Genomic DNA, 22,678 nt, shown 5'->3' on the forward strand with positions numbered 1-22,678 from the left:
CACATCCCAGCCCCATTTGTTTTTCTTTCAGCTTGGACCCAGCCCTAGTTCTCAGCTACACATGCTTAGAGGTGTAATCCACACATGCTGCCAGTGGTAGATCACTGACATGCCTAGCACGTGCACTAGAGTTTAAACCCCTGAAGCAAACAACAAACACACTCAAACCTAAGAACCTACTCTGGCCAGGCATGGTGACCCATCCATCACCAATCCCAGCACTCAGGAAGCTGATGCAGAAAAGAAATTGCATTGAGTTTGAGGCCAACCTAGAAACTGTTAGAGACTGCCTCTAAATAAAGAAGGGAAGGAGGGAGGGAGGGAGGAAAAGAAGGAAGGAGAGGGGGAAAAAAGGCAAACTGGCCATTCTTTAGAGATCAGGGGGACAGGGAAAGGAGAATTTCATCAATCAATCAACTGGAACTAATCTCACTGGTTTTACCTAAAATGGAGGTTTCCAAAGTGAAAAGTGGCTTTCCATAAGAATGAAGAAATTAAGGAAGATTAAGATTCCAAAGACTTGGAGCTGGAGAGATGGCTCAGCAGTTAAAAGCACTGACTGCTCTTCCAGAAGTCTTGAGTTCAATTCCCACATGGTGGCTCACAACCATATGTAATGGGACCCGATGCTCTCTTCTGATGTGTCTGAAAATAGCTATAGTGTACTCACATACATAAAATAAGTAAATAAATCTTTAAAAAAAAAAAGTTAGAAGAAAAGAAAAAAGAACACTGACTGTTCTTCCAGAGATCCTGAGTTCAATTCCCATCAACCACATGGCAGCTCACAACTGTCTGTAACTCCAAGATCTGTACCCCTCATACAGATACGAATGCAGGCAAAACACCAGTGCACATAAAATAAAAATTAATAAATTATTTTTAAAAAAGATTCTAACACTCAATCACGCTCCAAGAAGCTAGGTATGGCTGGCAGAGCCAGGAGAAGGATGCAGTTCTCATTAGCCACAATGACAAGCAAGAGGCCAGTGCACCTCAGCCAGGCTCTTCTGAACCTGAGAGATTGCTGACACGTTGGGAGCCTCATTACCAACTTCCATGTAATATGTTATTAAAGGTAAAGTCACAAGCACTGAGCATTTAAAAATCTCCTAGAAAACCCATGTTTCAGAATCAACAACAACAAAATAACTAAAACTTCCAGTAACTAACTGCAGGGAATCTGACTCCCTCTCCTGTCCTATTCAGGCACACATCCCACACAGACACACAGCATGTATATATGTAACTAAAGCCAGGTGTGGGGACACAGGCCTTTAATCCCAGCACTTGGGAGGCAGAAGCAGTCAGATCTTTGAGTTCCAGGCCAGTCTCCAGAACAATGTTCAGGATAGGCAGAGCTACACAGATAAATCCTATCTCAAAAAACTAAACAAGGGCTGGAGAGATGGCTTAGCAGGTAAGAGCACCAACTGTTCTTCCAAAAGTCCTGAGTTCAAATCCCAGCAAACACATGGTGGCTCACAATAACCCATAATGAGATCTGACGCCCTCTTCTGGTACTTACTTATAATAATAAATAAATCTTAAAAAAAAAAAAAGTAACTAAAAATATAAATTGAAAGAAAGAAAGAAAGAAAGAGAGAAAGAAAGAAAGGAAGAGAATAAATGAATGAATGAAACACCAGAGAATTTACCACAAAGGAAGTGTCCACTTGTTAGTCATGAAAACAAATCTCAGGGACACAGGCTACTTACCTGTCTGTTCAGTGTGATGGCACTAGGCTGGCATTTGGTGCAGATACCATTTGGCCATGGGAGGTGTCCCTCACAGCCTGACTTAATCTTGCAGCTGATGTTCTCCAGGGCGACAAACTTCCCCCTGAAGGAAAACAAGACTTAAGTTAAACATAACAATAGTACGGAGTCAGGCAGGAGACTCGAGGGCATGTGCAGCTTACATCCACTGCACAGTGAGAACACAAGGCAATGCACTAAAGCTGTTCTAGTAGAAGTTCAAAGTTCCCCACTTTCTACAGTGTCCTGTAAGGGACACACAGCTCTTCCCCACACCCATGAGGTTTTCAAGAGCACTGCTGGAAAGCTATATTATCTAACTTGTGCCGCCAAGAGAAAGTACAGCTTGTGAGTGACTGATGACATTATTTGCCCAGGATCTACTCATTTGTATAACATGCTTATTCTTAGGAAAAAAACTCATTAAAATACAGAACAGTTACATAGTCACTCTATCTACTAAATAAAAAGCACCATCTTAGATTATCCATGAGTTAGTACCAGGCCTACCACTGACCTACAGTAATTCTGTGGAAGTGGTATCAGTATTCTCAATCACAGAATAGTCCACTTTCTTGCTTGATAACAGTTGTTTTGTTTAGTGTGCATGTGTATATGGGTATGCATTCACATGCAGAGGTCAGAGGCCAACTTGCAATAATTGTTTCTTTCCTTTCACCAGGCAGGTTCTGGCCAGGGATTGAATTTAGCTCATCAAGCTTAGCAGTAAGTACCTTTATCCAACGGAATCATTCCACCAACCTCCATTTTCTTTCTTGCCCTTCCCCCAGCTTTATTAAGAAATAACTGACCAAAAAACGTATACCTATTTAAATTGTACCATGTGACATTTTTGTAAATAAAAATTTTATGTTTTTGGTGTTGATGATTCAAAATGCATGATGTGAATGGCTAGCTTGAGATGAGTTAAGATCATCTTGCCTGCCGGGCAGTGGTGGCGCATGCCTTTAAACCCAGCACTTGGAAGGCAAAGGCAGGCGAATTTCTGAGTTCAAGACCAGCCTGGTCTACAGAGTGAGTTCCAGGACAGCCAGGGCTATACAGAGAAACCCTGTCTCGAAAAAACCAAATAAATAAATAAATAAATAAAAGATCATTTTGCCTTAGCCAGCAGGGATAGCCCATGCCTTTAATCCCAGCACTCGGGAGGCAAAGGCAGGCAGATCTCTGAGTTTGAACCCAGCCTGGACTACAAAGAGAAATTCTGACTCAAATAAATAAACAAGTAAATAAACTAATAAACAAATAAAATTAAAAAGCTATTTTGGGCCGGGCAGTGGTGGTGCACACTTTTAATCTCAGCACTTGGGAGACAGAGGCAGGTGGATGTCTAAATTTGAGGTTAGCCTGGTCCACAGAGTGAGTTCCAGGACAGCCAGGGCTACACAGAGAAACCCTGTCTCAAAAAAACAAAAAAACAACAACAACAACAACAACAAAGTTATTTTGGATGCTGGCAGGTTGTCTGAGAAAAGCTACAATCAGACAATCATTTTTAACAACAAAAAAAAAAAAAGAAAAAAAAACCTGCTGACTTGAACTCAGAGCCCTGTCCTCTTATCAGCGAGGGCTAACTTAAGAAAATCAAATAATACATGCCTTAGTTTACCTTTCTGGCCACTGCTGCCACTACCATTCAGGGAAGGAGGAGGCTGCTTACACTGCCCTGCCTGACAAGTCTATTAACTAGAGCCCCTGTGGTACCAGAATGCAACCCCTGAGAGTGTTGGGCTTCAGCCCCATTACAGTTGTAACAGTAAAGCTGCCATACAGGCAGAACCCTGGGGAGGGAAGGAGCTGAGATCCTCAGGGAGTAGCTGTCTCTGCAGCGCTATCTATCTTGTCTACCTCTCTGAGCACAGTGGTGACAGCAGGACATGGGCCAGGTTCTCTGCCTCTAGATTAGGCAACACTTGAGACTCTACTGTTTTCTGCACTGCACTGCTTCACCTTTCCACTCCCATGCTCTGTGACTATAAACTATAATCATCAGAAATGCATTAAGTCTGTGTGCTGGGCCACAGGAGACTTACTTGTCCGCCCCTCCAGTCAGCTTCCGGATGTAGGCATGGAAGGACATGTGCTTCACAGGAGGCTCCAAGTGGTTCAGGTAGTCCTCATCAAATGGCTGCCAAACCATACACAGAAAATGAATGGTCACAGTTCTGCCAGGATACAAGAGTCTTCTGAATCTTACTGTGCAGGGATCAGACCAGAAGGCACAGAGACAATGAGGGAGGCTAACCTGGGTCTTCATTAGTTCAAGGTTAGAATCAAGGTGTTTTTCTGACCTAGTCACATTTCTTTGAGATATAATGAACTCCTGTTAAACACAAAAGCTCTAAGATTTTTTAAGTCACAAAATGCCTGAGGATATAGCTTAGTGACAGAATGCTTGTACCTCAGACACATACACACACACACACACACACACACACACACACACACACACACACACACACACGACAGAGAGAGGGAGAGGGAGAGATCGATTGGTCAACAGGAGACCTAAGATTCAGACACAGTAAATCAAAATCATCACAAGCAGGAAGCGAGAGGCCCAGCTATGTGACAGTGAAGAGTTATCTAGGAAGGCTAAAGTACATAACCCTTCATCACAGCAACAAACGCCTCAGCCACTCACAATCCCCCTAAAAGGTCACTCCCATAAATAAGTCTCAGATTCTTTCTGCCATTTGTACTACTGGGAATAAAAGGCCCAAGACAATAAATATCCAAGTTTAGGACAAAAAAAATGCTTAGACAGCTCTTTCAGCAGCAGCCAAGCACACTGCTCAGCCAAAACCTCCCCTTCACAACCTTACCTCCAGTGGGACACAGTGCACACACTTGCCCAAGGGACCATGGCGGCATCTGAAGAGTACACAGGGTAGAAGAAAAGCACAGGGGCACAAAGGTTACTTTCTGTTGCTACTTCACAATATTTTTGATATTTAAAATGTACATCACACTTCGGCAAAGTGCTTCCCTACAAATGAAGAATTACTGTTGATGGGACACAAAGTTGCCACTATAATAGACGGGCTTATTTCTGAAGAGCAGAATTAACATATATGTGAGAAGGCTCTAAAGGACCAAGAAAGCCCAGGTTATCGTGATTCCCTTGAAGAGGCTCCAGTCCTGCAGCTGAGTGGCATTGTTGGCTCTCCCACCTGACACACAAGTGTCCCACTGTCAGCACCCACTGCAGAGACAAACAGCCTCCACATACATAATTTCACATCTGAGTGTAGATCATGGTGTTTCTAAGTGGTTTCTCTGTTTTACTTCAATTTTACTTTATGTGTATGGGTGTCTTGCCTTCATACTATGTGCCTGGTGCACAGGTCAGACAACTGTAAACCACCATGCAGATACTGAGATTCAAACCTGGATCCTGTGCAAGAACAGCAAGCACTCTCAACTGCACATGCACTAGCATGTTACATAACCTGATACAAAGTGAATATCCAAGCAGCAGATCTGTAGGTAAGATTCACTGAAGGGTACCTAGTGTCCAGGATATTCTACTAAAGCCATTCTACTGCTCCTAAGAGGTCAGAGCCAGCCCTTACAATGGTAAAAAAATCAACTATCATCAGTCTCTTCTATTCCTACCTCTGTTGGAGTGAGGAGGCATGCATCTCCAGAGGCATCAAAACAGACCCCACCTGTCTCTAGACACCTTTTGAGTTTCTCAGTATTCACATACTCCTAAACATTTTATGTGGAATCTATTTTAAAGTTTCATCTACTAAAAAGTTGTATAACATGCAGTAAAATAATGTGATAATAGGTGGCCAAACTCAGATTTTTCACCTTTATCAAATACTTACTAACATGGAACATGCTTATTTTATTTGTTTGTTTGTTTATTTATTTATTTATTTATTTTTGGAGACATGGTCTCAAGAGCTAGCCTGATTTCACTATGTCAACCAGACTAACCTTGAACTTAAAACAGTCCTCCTGCTTTTGCCCCTAAGGTCTAAGATTACTAAAGCCACCACACCCAGCTCTTAAATATGCACTTTAATAATCCACTGGCGCATCCCTGGCAGGCAGGAGCCCGTGGAGCACTCACAGCTGTGGGTCTCGGCTCCTATAAATCTTCCCATCCTGCTTGCTGAGGTACTGGTCGATCTCATCCTCAACCACATTAGGAGCACCAAAGGCCTTTAACCCTGCTGAGGTCGATGTTTCCATTTCAGACGAGGGTCCAGCAAGGCTTGAGGGAAACAGGAACAACAAATCTCCATGCCTGTTCAAAGGACAAAATGTCACAATGCCATACTCCCCCAAATACAAACCACAAAGTTTGGTGTGGACCCTGACAGCTTCAAAGAACAAATGCTACCATTTTAAAGGGCTACATAGGGAAGTTCCTGATTTTAAGACAACAGAAACTTCTTTCTTTCCTGGCATTATAAACATCAGTGCACATCATCTGAAATCTCTTACCAATATTTTAAAAGCTATGAAACACACGTAGCCATCTGACTGCATCATTAATATAGCTTGCGCTCACCTGGGGCTCGAGGACAGCCCTCTGGCCTGTGCTGAGCTCTCCATCCATAGCAATCTACCTAATCCACACATCAGCTCTCCATCCATAGCAATCTACCTAATCCACACATCAGCTCTCCATCGATCTATGTTGCTCATATACAAGTCCAACACTGAATGAGGTGACATGAGTCACAAGCATCCAGGCACGGATTATGCAACCACTAACTTACAAGCTACTTCACATCTGGTCTCTCATCTACAGGCCTCAGAGAACTGCCATAATCAACAAGTTCCAAGGCACAATCCTGACTGTCCTGCTGGTGGGTTTTGGTTTGTTTTCATTGTTTGCCTTGTCAGCTTGGCAAAGTAAAGTATACAACAGAGAAGTAGAACTGAAAGCATGCCTGGTACTACAGCCTGTAGGCCAACTGTGGGCAGTCTCTTAATTAGCAATCAACTCCATATGGAAGGGACCAGCCCACTGGTGGCAGTGCTACCCTCTGGTCAGGTGGTCCTGGGGTGTTTAAGAAAGCAGGCTGAGCAAGCCATGAAGAATGAGCATTCCTCCAGGGCTTCAACTTCACTTCCTGCCCTGCTCTCCCTCCATGACTGTGAACCAGGATGTATAAGCCAATTCAACCCTTTCCTCCTCCCGAAGCTACTTTTGGTAGTGGTGTTTTATCACAACAATAAAAATCCTAACTAAAACACTGACTTATTTAAAAAAACAAAAAACTCCACATCTCACTATGGAAACTCAAAATCCTTCTGCCTCAGCTGGGCGGTGGTGGCACACGCAATTAATCCCAGCACTTGGGAGGCAGAGGCAGGATTTCTGAGTTTGAGGCCAGCCTGGTCTACAGAGTGAGCTCCTGGACAGCCAGAGCTATACAGAGAAACCCTGTCTTGGGAAAAAAAAAAAAAAAGAAAGAAAATCCTTCTGCCTCTACTTACTGGGTGTTAGGATTACAGATGTGTGTAACCACATCTGTCTTAATATCCGCCAGGGACAGAGGGTCACCACACTACAGGGGCAATTCTGCTGGTTTCTGCCCCTGGGAACCTCAAGCAGATGCCAACACTTTCTTTCACTCTGACAGGGCAGAGTCCCAGGCACAGCCTTCCTGCTCCAAGACTGCAGAAGGCCTGGTTTCCGAAAGAGCTGCGACACTTCTACTTGCTCTGCTCCAACTTGACATGACTTGTGGCTAAAGAAAGTTTCCTCTCTGAAGCTATCACAGAACCACTGTGGGTCATGGCTGACCAGAGGTGTCTCGGGCACTAAGTCAGCTCCAGCCTTTGAGGACAGGAGGAGACAGATCATTTGGCAAACTTTCAGCTGCTGTCAAGAGGACACACAAGAAAGAAGCTGAGAGAACAACTGGTCCAGTGCTGAAGAACAAATGGAAGAGGAGCAGTGTCTGCAAGTACAAGCACTGACGGCCACTCGGCCTCCCCAGAGGAGGACTACAGCTTGCAAGAGCTGCCCTGGCCTCCGTATCCTCCGTAATTCAGAGGCAGTAAAGCTGCCAGACTGTAACAAGAACTTCTGCTTCTAACGCTGGATTAGATATTTCTAAACATCCTCTAACTATAAAATACTTGGCTCAGACACCGGATCAATTTTAGCCAATATACTGTAAAAAACACTGCTGAGCACTAAAGCTAAAAAAAAACCACCCAGGCCTTCCAAAGCTCGCAGCAATGTCACTAAGAATAGCAGAGGACACAGCTGTCCCTTGGCCAGGCCAGGATGAGGCACTTGAGGCTCAGAGATGGTAGTGTTCACTGGGCAGCAGATGAGTCTTTGAGCTCCTGCCCATAGTAGACTGCCAAGCGTGAGACTCCTACATAAACCAAAGGATTAGCCAGACTTGATGGTGCACACCTGTTATCCCAGCACTTGAGAAGGTAAAAGCAAGCAGTTACAAATTCAAGGTCCACCTTAGCTACACATTAAGTGCAAGGCCAGCTTGGATAATTCGAGGATGTCTTTAAAAAACAAAAAACCCAGATGACTCAAGGACGTCTGAACAACTGAGAGAATCCAGGAACTCAGAATGGGAACCAAGAAGAAACTGAGTGTGCTTCCACAGGGAAAAGTTACCTCCAAGACTCTAGTCAGGCACATGTATATGGAGTGAAACCTGGGCTGCTTCTGGGATCTGGAAGACCAAAACCAAAAAGGAATGCAGCTCCCCAGCATCCCCTGGTGCTTACACAAGCAAATGCCACTAAAACCAACTTGGATCAAATAGATCCTCTTAGAAGCCACACTCCCCCCCAATAAAAAACAAAAATTACAAGGGAAATAAATTTATACAAGCAAGAATTGACAGAGTAAGTGCTGAAAGAGAGAGGCAAGCCTACGACTCAAATGCTGGAACATAAACACAAACTCCAGAGAATGGAACGTACACACACACGCACACGCACACGCACACGCACACGCACACGCACACGTGTGAACACACACACCCTAAAAAGGAGTAACGGAAATAAATTTAATTACTGAGCAACAATAATGAAACTACAAGACAGAAAACTAAGATCTACACAAAGTTTCAACAAAAAAAATAATACCATTCTTAAAAACACAAGTAAAATAAAGTTCTAGTTACTTTCCATTCTAATGGCAGGTATTATGGTGTATTCTCTAGACACAGAGACCACATGAGGACAGTAAGAACACAGCTTTCCACACACCAATGAAAAATACTTCACATACCTTGATGGCACTTGGATCACGAATCTCTAAGACAGTAGGGAAATAAACTGCTAATGTTGAGGTAAATCTATCATTAAAACATACACTCTAAACCCAATCAGAGTAGCACAGGTTTCTAATCCCAGAACAAAGGAGGCAAGGTGAAAGTTTCAGGCCAGCCTGGATGATACAGAGAGTTCCAGGGCAAGTAGGATAACATAGTAAGACCCTGTACAAAATAACAAAAATGCCTAGAGAGAGATGTTTCAAATACCATCTGTTCTCTTGGTTATTGTTACTACAACAACAAAGTGGTCCACGTGGTTTATCTGGAAACTATTCTCTTGGTACCTGCTTTCTCTTTTCTTCTTTTAAGACAAGGCCTTGATCTGTAGCCCAGGATGGCCTCAAATTTGCAATCACTCTGCCTCCAACAGTAAGTTCTGAGCATACCCAGTGAAATTCTATTTCTTTTCTTTATCTATGAGAACAGTTTGTTTTTGTTTTTTGTTTTTTTTTTTTTTTTTTTTTTTTTTTTTTTTTTTTTTTTTTGGTTTTTCGAGACAGGGTTTCTCTGTATAGCCCTGGCTGTCCTGGAACTCACTCTGTAGACCAGGCTGGCCTCGAACTCAGAAATCCACCTGCCCCTGCCTCCCAAGTGCTGGGATTAAAGGCGTGTGCCACCACCGCCCAGCAAGAACAGTTTTTAAACACACCATGACCCCAGCACTTAGGAGGAAGGAGCAGAGCAGTGAGCTCCAGGCTCATTTATGTGGCAGGAAAACTCTGTCTCAAAACCAAACAAGCTAGACTTTAGCTTGGTAGCTCAACACTTGCCCAGTGTATGTGCAGACTTAAATGCAATCCCCTGCACCAACACCAACACTGTGGCTTTTGTAAGCCACCGACCAGGCTGGAAAGATGGCTCAGCAGCTGACACTCCTACTGCTCATCTAGGACCTGAGTTTAATTGCCAGCATCGTCCATCAGACAGCCCACCACCACCTAAGACGCAAACACACACAAGTAAAAAAAACTGTATCCAAAAAGCCACAGCCACTGACTGTTTTAATGCTCACTGTACTTAGCATACACAGGCTCCCTACAGCCATGTGAAAGGTTGTTACAAGGATGACAAGGCCCAGTGAGGTAAAGAAACTTCCCAAAGCTCACAGGCAGGGAAGGAATGGCAGCATAAACTCAAATTTCCGTAACACTCCTGAGAAATGACTTGATTCAGGGAGATGGTGAGAGGGCTCTGTGGATGGAGGTGTGTACTGACAAGCCCAACAACCTGAATTTCATCCCCAGGGCCCAAAGGAGAGAATTAAATTCCAAAAGTTGTCCTCTGACCTCTTCACTTGAGAGCATGCACATGTGTGTGCACATGAACACACACACACACACACACACACACACACACAGACACGCAAATGAAATGTAATAAATTATTGTTGTTTTGAGACAAGGTCTCACTATGTAGCTCTGGCTGTCCTGGATCTCACTATGGAGACCAGACTGGCCTCGAACTCACAAATGAATGCCAGCCTCTGCCTCCCATGTGCTGGGATTAAAGGTGTGTGCTGGCTATACATTTTTTTTTTTAAAGAAATGGTTAATTTTCAAAATGTAAAAATGGCCGGAATGCGGTGGCACACGCCTATAATCCCAGCACTTGGGAGGCAGAGGCAGGTGGATTTCTGAGTTCGAGGCCAGCCTGGTCTACTGAGTGAGTTCCAGGACAGCCGGAGCTACAGAGAAACCCTGTCTTGAAAAACCAAAAAAACCCAAAAAACAAACAAACAAACAAAACAACAACCAAAAACCTCAAAATGCAAAAACACTTCTTCGGAGTGGAAGATGCAGCCCAGGGATACAGGGGTAGCTACTATGTTCAAGACTCAAGGCTCCAGCTTCATAAAAACTTAAAGGCCAGCCTGATCTACTGACCTAGCAATATCTTACCCCAAAATAAATAACACACATCAATCAAACCCTCCTAAAGCTCAAAGAAATATGACTTCAGGTACCCTGCTAGAAATGGTCAAAAGTAACAGTAACAAAAGGCACAAACTAGTTACAGGGAAAGACAGACAGGTGTCAAGCCTTTGAACAAAGTATATCATCACTACATATTTTGTTCCCCACACATCCTAATCTATAAACTCAAAAGTGAAAACTGTCAGAACAGCCTACTGTTCTGTCTAGTAATCAGGCATGCAGACATATGCCTGCAGACTGAGTCATACATGCAGGTAAAACACTCACACACATAAAATAAATACATCTAAAATAAAAAGACTGCTGAATGAAGGTGCCCAGTTTATAGAAGAGTGAACTAGCTGGTCTATAAAAAGCCACACAGCAAACGTCTTCAACTATGCAGGCTCCATCCTTTGTTACAACCACTCTCCCCTGCGCTCAAACTGCTGCGCAAACTGCTGCATGGCTGAGTCACAGAACTCCATGACCATAGGCAGTGAGTAAGGGGTCTTTGCAGAAGCCCCACTGACACACCCAAGTGAAAATGGAGCACCATACCTCACCTAACTTCTTAGTAAACGGGGCTGACACGACGATGGCATCTCTTTCCCAACAGCTGTGCTCTAAGTCCTTCCCTCCAGGCAAGACGTTGGCCCTACTTCAGATATGGACCCAAGACCATAACCTTCTCTCTACACCATTCCAGAGTTCCATCATCAAACCTGCTCAACAGTAACTGCTGGCCTCGCATGACTGCTGTACACCAGCCAAGCAACACAATCCCCTGTATGTGAACAGTCAACAGGGCCATAGAGTGGCATCCAGAGGTAAGAGGAAATCCAGGCAGCCTCAGGTAGGGCAGTAGTCCCTCCTACTGCCTCTCTTCCACTGGCCGCGCACTTACTTGATTTTTAGCAAATGGAGGGATTTGCTGGATGATGCTGTTATCTCTCCAGTCTTGTTTCTATTGATGTAAACTGAGAAGCCGTTGTTTTGGAAGCCAAACTCCTTTGCAACCTATAAGCCCCAAACAACAGAAATGTAATGAAACATCCAAGTATCACATGCCACAGGCTCCCAAGACCACGGCAAGAGCATTTGGTAACGTTAGGAAGTGCTCATCAGACGTATGCATCCCTTGTCATTTCACTTGAGAAAAACTGTATAGATCATACCAATGCCAATTCAATGAGTGGTCCACAGGAAGCCAGAGGTCCCGTATAAATAAAAAAAGCTGAAACTAACCAGAGTCAAGGCCATTGTGGTAAGTTAATTGCTACCTTTGAAACAATAGTGAAATTCCAATTCAAATCATAAACCTACCCACAGAGAGAAAATGGAGTGCAGAATGATGCTACTAATGGAGAAGACAGCTGTAGCAATCGAGAGTCTCAACAGTCAGTGCCTGCTGCCAAGCCTAATGACCAAAATTTGATAGACAAGAGAACTGACTCTTGCAAGCTGTCCTCTGACTTCCACATGTGTACCATGACATGAATGTCACCACCATCCACTCCAATACATAAATAAGTGTAAAATATTTTTAAATGTCAGCTGGGGGACTGGAGAGATGGCTCAGCGGTTAAGAGCACTGACTGCTCTTCCGAAGGTCCTGAGTTCAAATCCCAGCAACCACATGGTGGCTCAGAACCATCCTTAATGAGATCTGACTCCCTCTTCTGGTAAGTCTGAAGACAGCTACAGTGTACTTACATATAATAAATAAATAAATTAAAAAAAAAAAGTCAGCTGGGCAGTAGTGGTGCATGCCTTTAATCCCAGTAGATGGGAGGCAGAGACAGGCAGATTTCTGAGTTCGAGGCTAGCCTGGTCTACAGAGTGAGTTCCAGGACGGCCAGAACTGTACAGAGAAACCCTGTCTTGAAGAAAAAAAAATTTTTTAAATAAAATAAAAATAAATAAATAAGATGAAATGTTAACTGGGCACAGTGGCACACTCCTGTGATTTTTAGCACTGGGAAGATGGAAACAGGAGTATAGAGTTCAAGGCTTGTCTCAGCTACACAAAAAGTTCTGGACTATATACATGAGACCCTGATGACCTGACACAAAACAATGAAGGGGAAAAAGAAAAGAAAGGAGAGCCAGATGGTGGTGGTGCACGCTTTTAATCCCAGCACCTCGGAGGGAGAGACAGGCGGATTTCTGAGTTCGAGGCCAGCCTGGTCTACAGAGTGAGTTCCAGGACAGCCAGAGCTACACAGAGAAACCCTGTCTCGAAAAAACAAAAAAAGAAAAAGAAAAAGAGAAAAGAAGGAAAAACAGATAAGCAGGGAGGGAGGTAGATCATCAAATCCCTTATATGCTATGGGACCTATTAATCATTTAACTCAACAGATAATAAGCATCTTACATGCGGGGCTCTAGAGGTTCTAGGCTCTAAAAACCCAACAGTGAGACACTGAAATGAATGGTCTCAAATGAACCAATCACTAAGATTCCACAAGTCGTCATCATCTTCTGTTCTTGCTGGGGTAGAGTCAACAGTGACACAGGTCTCAAATAGCTCTGGCTAGCTTCAAACTCACAATGCAGATAAGGCTGGCCTTGAACTCCTGATTCTCTTACCTGCACCTCCCAAGTGCTGGTCTGTGAGTTATTTTCAACATAAGCAATCTCACCACACATGCCAACATTAATTTATTTACAAAGTATAAAGCTACATATTTAAAAAAAAAAGGCTACTTAGGACAGGCCATCCTGCCCAAACATTTGCAGGGCTAAGATCTGCCTTCCAAGCAAGTTTATACGGGAAGAAAGAGGCTGTTTTAAAGGCCGTTCATTGGATTTCAAACACACACACAGAGTGTAGTCCCACTTACAAGAGACATCTAAAGTAGTGGAACTCAACACCTTAGTAGGAAAAGAAAACAGAATGGTTGGGCTGGAGAGATGGCTTGGCAGTTACGAGCACTGACTGCTTTTCCAAGGGTCCAATTCTCAGCAACCACATGGTGGCTCACAACCATCTGTAATGGGATCTTATATTTTTGGTTGTGAGCCTAGCCTTTAATGGCTGAGCCATCTCTCCAGCCCTGTAATGGGATCTGATGCCCTCTTCTGATGTGTCTGAAGACAGGTGCAATGTACTCATATAAATAAAATAAATGAATCTTAAAAAAAAAGAAAAGAAAAGAAAAAGAAAACAGAATGGTGGTGACCGGGCTGCAGGACAGTTGTTCGAGCAGAGAACCACATCCGTAACATACCATTCAGTAAAAAATAAAAGTAAAAAGTAAATGAAAAGTCAGGTGGTGGTGGCACACGCCTATAATCCCAGTAACTGGGAGGCAGAGGCAGGTGGATTTCTGAGTTCGAGGCCAGCCTGGTCTACAGAGTGAGTTCCAGGACAGCCAGGGCTACACAGAAGAACCCTATCTCAAAAAAAAAAAAAAGAAAGAAAGAAAAAGTAAATGAAAGATGACTATATAATGCCTTCTTAGACGTGGATATACCTATAAATAACATGGTCTTATGGGCCCAGTGTTCATCCAAATTGACAATCTGCCTAGGCTTGTGTGAACTTGTCACTCCCAATGGCATAACTTGCTTCCCCACCAAACAAGCCAATTAACGAGTGACAAGGGAAAGCTGGGTGCTGAGTTCTCTAGTTACCATGGAAAGAGCAGCCTGGGTCTGGGTGCCAGCATCTCTGGACCCTTTGTGACAGGACCTGCACAGACACTAAGTCACCAGGGCTAGACCCTGTAAGCAGAGACCTGTTTAGATCCTAGCCCATTAATTTCACTAAAGTTTTTCCTTCTTATATATGAGTGAGAATGATGCACAATTAAAATGTTTTCCAAATGACTTTCAGAAAGCATTGAAACACAAAATAACACTCCAAGGACAGATAGTTCCCAGGGCACACAGTGAGACTTCTTTGGAAAGTCCGTTGTGTCTAGACTTGAAGAGCATCAGTGAGATTGCTTCTGACATTTGAAATACCTCGCCAAAAAAAAATGCCTCAAGAATAACACTAGGTACTCAGTTATAAAATGCAGCTAATAGCAAAGAAAGTTGGGAATTACACTACTTCCACATTGACAAGGATGAAAAAAATGAGGGTCACAATTTGTTGACCTGGGGTAAAGTATAAAACAAAAGTTATTCTCCTTAGGTCTGACTCAGCTCTCTCCATTACTCCCTGTACATACAAAGTCATAAACATGTGGCTTTAATTTCTCTAAAAAAAAACTAGGAAGAGAGAGGTAGCCTGAAGAGGTAGCTCAGTGGCTAAGAGCAAAGCCTGCTCTTCTAAAGGACCCAGGTTCAATTCCAAACTTATGTAGCAGCTCACAACCACCTGTAACTCAGTTCCAAGGGGATCTGACCCCTCTTCTGGCCTCCACAGGAACTAGACATATATATGTGACACACATATCCTCACCTGCAAACCTAAAGATGACAAAATTGCCAGAATTTCCTATTGTTCTATTTAGTAAGCAACCATGCAGGCAAATGTCTACAGACCTGGCAACATACACAAGCAAAACATCCACATACATTAAAAATATTTTAAAAAAAAAATCGGGGAGAGGCAGGGCTGGAGGGATGGGTCAGCTGTTAAAAACATTCCACCCTGTGGCAGAAGACCTAGAGTCAGTCACTAGCACCACCTGTACTCCAGGTCAGAAGAATCCAACATCCTCTTTTGGTCACTATGGACAATGCACATATTAAGTGTACACACATACATGCAAGCAAAGTATTCATATACACAAAATAAAAATAAATAAAATCAGAAGGCTGAGGCAGACAGACCTTTCTGAATTCAAGACCAGCATATGAGGACAGCCTTGTCTACAAAGGAAGTTCCAGGCCAGTCAGCACTAAGTAGTAAGAGACTATCTCAAAATTAACAAAAAAGAATGAGCTGCGTGTGGTGGCACACATCTTAATCCCAGCACTTGGAAGGCAGAGGCAGGCAGATCTCTGTGAGTTTGAGGTCAGCCTGGTCTACACAGTGAGTTCCAGGATAGCCAGGGCTACACAGAGACCTTGTCTCAAAATAAAACCAAACAAAAACAAAGAAATAGAATGTATCATTCTAGAAAAAATTTTTATTACAATTCCCCTTTGATAAACTGAAGTTTTTCTCCAAATGTTGTTTGTTTGAAACATGGTCCTTGCTTGTGGGTTGGGGGAGGGAATGAGAAAAGTCTTATTCCATGGACCCAGCTGGTCTGCAGTTCACTACATCAACTACACAGGCTTCAACCTTTCTCATCTCAGCCTCCTGAGACCAGATACAGACCTTAGCACCGCACTGGATTCCAAATTTTACTTCTCAAAAATTCCTCTTGCAAAGTGCCTTAACATCTACCTGTGCTCTAGTAGATATTAACTGTGATTGAATACCTGATCCAGAGTTCAGCATGGTGGTTCATACTTGTAATCCAAGGAGCACTCAGGAAGCTGAGGCAGGAGAATTACTTAGAGCACAAGGCCAGCTTACGTAGTGAGACTCTACCTTTCTGACTCCGCCAGTCTGTCCCCTTTCCTTCTCTACCTCCCTGTCCCTCAACAATGACCCAGCAGCTATCCAGTCCAGTAACACAGTAAAAAATCCACACCAGTGACGGCTGGTGGGGTAAGTCAAAAAGGAAACAGGAAAAGGCAGAGACAGGCACCCTGAAGATCAATGTCACAGGTACCTTTTTCAGAAATGTCGCAGCTGTTTCTCTCTTTGTGGCTGTGATCCTCTTCACTCCATCAGGGGATTGGACACGGATTATCTGTATTAAGTCAAGAAAGACAGTTACTGTACCTAATGAGGTATTGGTTTTATAAGACTTACACAAACCAAAGATGGAAATCACCCTCCACAGCTGTCTGTGGTGTGTATGTTGGATGTACTGTATGCACAGACAGTTGCACACGCTTGTACACACCCACATGCTGTCAGTCAACGTAGGGTGTCTTCCTCTACTACTCTGCACCTTCTGTGGTGCTGGAATCACAGATGTACACCTCTGTGTCCAGCTGTGCTCCAGATGCTGGTTCCAATGCTTACACAGTGACCCCCTTCCCACTAAGCCACCTCCCCATTCCCAATCTTTCCCCTTTCAATCCCCAATTCCATTTTTTCCTTGAAGGAGAAACAAGATGTGAGGGGCATCAACACATGAAAGATGGTCTAAAGTACGACTCTGATTCAAACACATTCTAACTTCATGTGGAACGCACAACTTCAAGGTTAAACATGGTAGGAACGTGTAATCCCAAGCACTCCAGAGGAGGAGAGAACATCAGAAGAAGCCAGCAGGGCTATAATCTTAAGATAAGGTTTTTGGATTTGTTTGTTTATTTGTTTGTTTTTCAAGACAGGGTTTCTCTGTAGTCCTGACTGTCCTAGAACTCACCAGGTTTAATTCCCAACATGTACATGGAAGCTCTTAACTGTCTGTAATTCTAGTTTCAAGGGATGCACTACCCACTTCTGCTTTACAGGACCCTGCATGCTTGTGTGGCACATTAGTTCATACAAGTAAACATGTACACATTAAAAAGATAAATTAATTTTAAAACAAAACAAAATAAAGGCCCTTAATACTATGGTAAACTCTAACAAGAGGTTTTCTTAGGGAGCTGGATTTTAACAAAATGTATTTCCATGCAAGCAAAGATAAAAATGTTACCTGGCCCAGGTTCCTAAGTCTTGGAATTACAGGCCTATGCCACAATGCCTTGCTTACCAAAGAAGAATTCTAAAGCGCAGTCACTCTACCTGATGGTAGTCTGGGTTAAGAAGAAACAACCGCTAGGCGGTGGTGGTGCACGCCTTTAGTCCCAGCACTTGGGAGGCAGAGGCAGAGGCAGGTGGATTTCTAAGTTCGAGGCTGGTCTACAGAGTGAGCTCCAGGACAGCCAGGGCTACACAGACAAACCCTGTCTCGAAAAGCAAAAAAAAACAAAAACAAAAACAAAAAAAACAAAAAAAAAAAAAAAAAAAAAAAAAAAAAAAAAAAAAAAAAAGAAGAAACAACCATGTACTAAGAAAAGTTTTGGATTAGCTTCTGACAGGCTACAAAAGAGAATACATGGAACAGACAGATTTGGACACATGAAAAACACAGACTCTTAATGTTAGATGTGGGGCTGGAGAGATGGCTCAGCAGTTAAGAACACTGGCTGCTCTTCCAGAGGTCCTGAATTCAATTCCCAGCAACTACATGGTAGCTCACAGCCAGTCTATACTGAAATCTGATGCCCTCTTCTGACATGCAGGTGTACATGCAGACAGAAACAAAATACATACATAATTTTTTTTTAAAGAAGCCAAATGTGTAGAAACAAGCATTAGTAGTTCCACTTATCTGGAAAGCTGAGGAGTTTGAGCACTGGGGCTAGAAGACAGCCTGGACAACACAGCTGAGTATGGATCACAAAGTAAAAACAACAACAACAACAACAAAAAGGTCAAAATTAAAAGAATAGAAATTTTCTTGGAAGAACTATTGAGTTTTTAACATTATCCCTACAGAAATCCTTTGAAGACCTCCCTTTGAATTCAAAACAAACAGGTCTGGAGAGATGGCTCAGCAGGTAAGAGCATCATTCACTACCTGCAGAGCATCCTAGTTCAGCATCCGCAATTGAACGAAGCACAACTGCTGGCCTGTAACTTCAGCCCCAGGGTATCCAATACCTTTAGCTTCTAGCAACAACTGCACTCATGCGCTCATACCCACATATACACATAATTTTTTGAAAATGCAGCTGCTGAGATGGCTTATCCACAAAGAGCACTGCTTGCTCTTCCAGGAGAACTGGGTCAATTCCCAGCACCCACACAGTCTCTCACAACCAGTTCCTGAGAATCAAAACCCTACTCTGGCCTTCTCAACAGCCAGGCATGGTGCACATGTATGAAGGTAAAACACCCACGTGTGGCGGCGGGTTGGTTTCCTTCACCCACGCACATAAAATAAATACATAAGTCTTAAAAGTAAAACTTCTGAAGAGTTTATTAATTAATTCCTCACAACCTGAGAAAGTCAATTTAAGACTCACTGATGCCGAAGTCAGCCTTTGGAATACCTGAACAAACTGCTTAACTTCAGTAAAGATCATTAAAGTAAGTAGAAAGTTTAAAAAGCAGATCAACCTGCTGATACCTCACCTAATTCTAGGCAAGTCATCTGTGATGGTAAAATTTAAGTTTTAAAACAAAGTCAGCCTTACTGAGGTTTCTCTGCATCGTCTGCATCCAGGATAAGAAATACTGAAAGAACAGAAGACCCCCAAAGGGAGCCATAAGGAAAGAAGCTACCCTCAGAGAAAAGCCTTAACTCTTAGCCTGCCAGAAATGGCAGCCCTTGTCTGCAAGGAGATAGATGAGGTAGGAAGTTATCAAGGTCAAGGATGGCCTGGCATAAAGTTGTAAGACAGTCTCAAAAAACAAAACAAAACTCAAGAGCTATACTTCCCTGGAAATCCAGAGAGAAGTGATGTTCTCGAATGCAGGAAGCCACTGAAGAGCTGTCCCAGGCCTAAAGCAACTAACAAGATTCAGATTCCACGGAAATCCCAAATATTCCTCAGTGTTGGCCATAATTATTCTGTCAGACCAGTCTGTTACTCATGTCGTTTCCCAACCCTTGCCACATAGCCTCTGGAAACTTCCACAGGTTAACAAAAGGCTGGTTTTCCTCGTTTTGCTGACATATTTCATGGGGTTGGGGGTGACAATCTCTACTGTCAGGCTAAACTGAAATCAGCCTTCTTTATTACACTCCTTTTAAACAGGTGGTCGTCAAGTTGTCTGTGTCAAAGAGGAGCCAGTCTCGCCTGTTTTGCCCCCCATGGCCGCGTCCTCTGTGGGTATGGGGTTCCCCTAAGGATGCCCTTCTCCGGTGTGAAATCATGACGAGGCACTGCTGGGATGGGGGAGGAGAGAAGGACGTAACCGGCTTCGGGGCCTGGGAGAAGGCCGAGGTCCCTGAGAGCAACCAGCGGCAGCAGGGAAGAAGGCCGCTCAACTCTGACCGCTCGGCCTCCTTCCTTCCCGCCAGCCTCTCCGGACTAGGCTAGGGCAGCTACCTCTCCTAACCCAGGGCAACTGAGGAGGAGCCGCCGGCTCCGAGCACCGTCCAGCGCTGGCCCGCCCAGGACGCCCGCAAATCTGCTGCCTCATCCCGGCGCCCCGCTCCCTCCCGGCCACCGCACTCACGATGCTCTCGGCCATGGCGGCCGCTCCTGTCTCCGGGCTCGGGCCCCGGGCTCCGGTCGCCTGTCTCCCCAAAGGCCTCGGAGCCCCGGCCTCGGCCTCAGCCCCGGCCCCGGCCTCCCGCCGCCGCCGCCACCGCCGCTCCAGCTTCGCCGCCCGGCTCCGCCAGTGCCGACGTCCGGTGCTTCGCTCAACGCACTCCGCCAGGCGAACAGAGAAGCGAAACAAGGTTCCGGCCCCGCCAACGGCCGCGCGCATGCGCAAATGGTGCCGCGTGTACCTCCGCCCCTCCTAGGCGCGAGTCTAGCCCGGCCTCCTAGGCTGGGCCCAGGACCCTGGACTCAGTAGACTGCCAGGAGAGGCATATTTCTCAAAGTTAGAACAATGCAAAAAAGCTGCAAGAAGAGACGAGCATCGAGATCTCGCGCAATTATGACCATTAAGGAAGTTCTGTACCGTCTTCACAAGTTTCCAGCAATGAGCTGGAGTTTCTCCTTTTGCACTGAGTTTTGTAACTTCATGCATATGATTTGAAGCAGAAGACTTTATGGAAATCTCTTAAGAGGATAAACGCCCAGAATTTTTACTTGATTTTATTTTTTCGTTTTTTTTTTTTTTTTTTTTTTTTTTTTTTTTTTTTTTGAGACAAGGTCTCACTAAATATAGCCTTGGCTGTAGATCAGGCTGGCTTGGAACTCACAGTAATGGGCCTCAGTGCTGGGATTGAAAGGCAGGCACCCGCCACCAATTCAATTATGAGTGTACTAAACTCTGATTATATTTTAGACTGTTTTATTTATTTGTTGTTTTAGATATGATATATTTTATTGTATACATTATATATTGTATATATTATTGTATAGAATATGTTTTATTGAAAGAACCTGTTGAGACATAGTCCTGGCTGTCCTGGAGCTAGCTCTGCAGACCAGGCTGGCCTTGAACTCACAGAGATCCACCTACCTTTGTCTCCTGAGTGATGGAGTTAAAGTTTTCAATATATTTGATATGTATGAGTGTTTTACTGCACCGCACAAATGCCTGGTACCTAAGAACATCAGAAGAGGGAGTGGATCCCTTGGAACTAGAGTTTCAGATGACTGAGACCCACCATGTGGATGCTGGGAACCAAAACCAAGTCCAAATACAGGTCCAGCCCTGACTTTGAACTTTGCATCTCCGTCTCTGCCTCCTCTTGCTAGGGTTACAGGAGTGTGTCATCACACCCAATGTTGTGGATGCTGGGGTGAAACCCAGGCTCCTTTCATGGTAGGAAAGCTCTCTACAAAGTTGTGCACATCCACGGCCCATTTCAATCCTGGTCTCATGTAGCCCAAGCTGGTTCAAGTCTGAAATCTTCCTATCTGCTTCCTGGGTAATGGGATTGTAGCTGTCCACCACCTCACCTGACACCCCTTAATTCCATCCAACTGCCAATATCAGTGCTGATAACACACAAGCTGTAACCTCTGCTATTTAATTTTGATTTATTCATTCCATCAACAAATTTTTTTGTTGTTTTTTTTGTTTTGTTTTGTTTTTCTCGAGACAGGGTTTCTCCATATAGCCCTACTCATTCTGTAGACCAGGCTGGCCTCGAACTCAGAAATCCGCCTGCTTCTGCCTCCCAAGTGCTAGGATTAAAGGCATGTACCATCACTGCCCAGCGAAAAACAAAATCTTTTTTGTTTTTTGTTTTTTCTGTTTTTCGAGACAGGGTTTCTCTGTATAGCCTTGGCTATCCTGGAACTCACTCTGTAGACCAGGCTGGCCTCAAACTCAGAAATCCGCCTGCCTCTGCCTCCCAAATGCTGGGATTAAAGGTGTGTGCCGCCACCGCCCGGTGAAAAACAAATTCTTGAACATTGTCCTCTGACCATCACATACACATTATAGCACACACACACACACACACACACACACACTTTTCTTTAAGATTGGGCTGGGCATGATAGCTCTCTCTTTTAATCAGCACTTTGGAAGCAGAGATAAGTGGTGCTCTGAGCTCAAGGCTAGCCTGGTCTACATAGCAAGTTCCAGGACATTAGAGCTACACAATGAGACCCTGTGTCAAGATGGTTAGGGCTGGCGTGATGCAGTTTTTATTGTCAGTTTGATACACCTAGACACACCTGGGAAGAAGGGACTTCAGGTGAGGAACTGCCCTGGTCAGATTTCTGTAGTCTTACTGTGAGACATTGTCCTGATGGATGGTTGCTGTGGAAAGGCTTGCTCCACTATTGGTAGCACCATACCCTAGGCAGGTAGGCCCAAGCTCTGTAACAAAGCTAGCTGAGCATGAGTCAGGAAATAGGCCAGGGAACAGGATTTCTCTACAGCCTTTGCCTCCATTCCTTTGTCCTGGTTCTTCCTTGAGTTCCTAGATGACTTCCTCTCCATGGAGCATAGTCATCTGCAAAGAGACCTTCTAAAATCCTACCTGTGCTGCCCTTTCACTGACTGCCAAGCATCAGGACCTTGGTGCTTTTCCCACCCTGGCCCGGGTA

General features: G+C 44.1%; 1 protein-coding gene across 1 annotated transcript in view; it reads right to left on the reverse strand.

Moving 5' to 3' along the window:
• Nploc4 (NPL4 homolog, ubiquitin recognition factor) overlaps positions 1-20,423 on the reverse strand; it is a 52,541-nt gene extending 32,118 nt beyond the window's left edge. The window contains exons 1-7 of the mRNA XM_031354121.1: positions 20,175-20,423; positions 16,657-16,737; positions 11,883-11,995; positions 5,864-6,040; positions 4,605-4,653; positions 3,813-3,907; positions 1,720-1,843 (exon numbers count right to left, since the gene is read on the reverse strand). Of these exons, the coding sequence (XP_031209981.1) occupies positions 1,720-1,843; positions 3,813-3,907; positions 4,605-4,653; positions 5,864-6,040; positions 11,883-11,995; positions 16,657-16,737; positions 20,175-20,189 (654 nt within the window). The 5' untranslated portion in view covers positions 20,190-20,423. The remainder of the gene's footprint in view (positions 1-1,719; positions 1,844-3,812; positions 3,908-4,604; positions 4,654-5,863; positions 6,041-11,882; positions 11,996-16,656; positions 16,738-20,174) is intronic.
• Between the last annotated feature and the right edge of the window lie 2,255 nt (positions 20,424-22,678).

The sequence above is a fragment of the Mastomys coucha genome, unplaced genomic scaffold (genome assembly GCF_008632895.1).
Source record: "Mastomys coucha isolate ucsf_1 unplaced genomic scaffold, UCSF_Mcou_1 pScaffold5, whole genome shotgun sequence".
Taxonomy (NCBI): domain Eukaryota; kingdom Metazoa; phylum Chordata; class Mammalia; order Rodentia; family Muridae; genus Mastomys; species Mastomys coucha.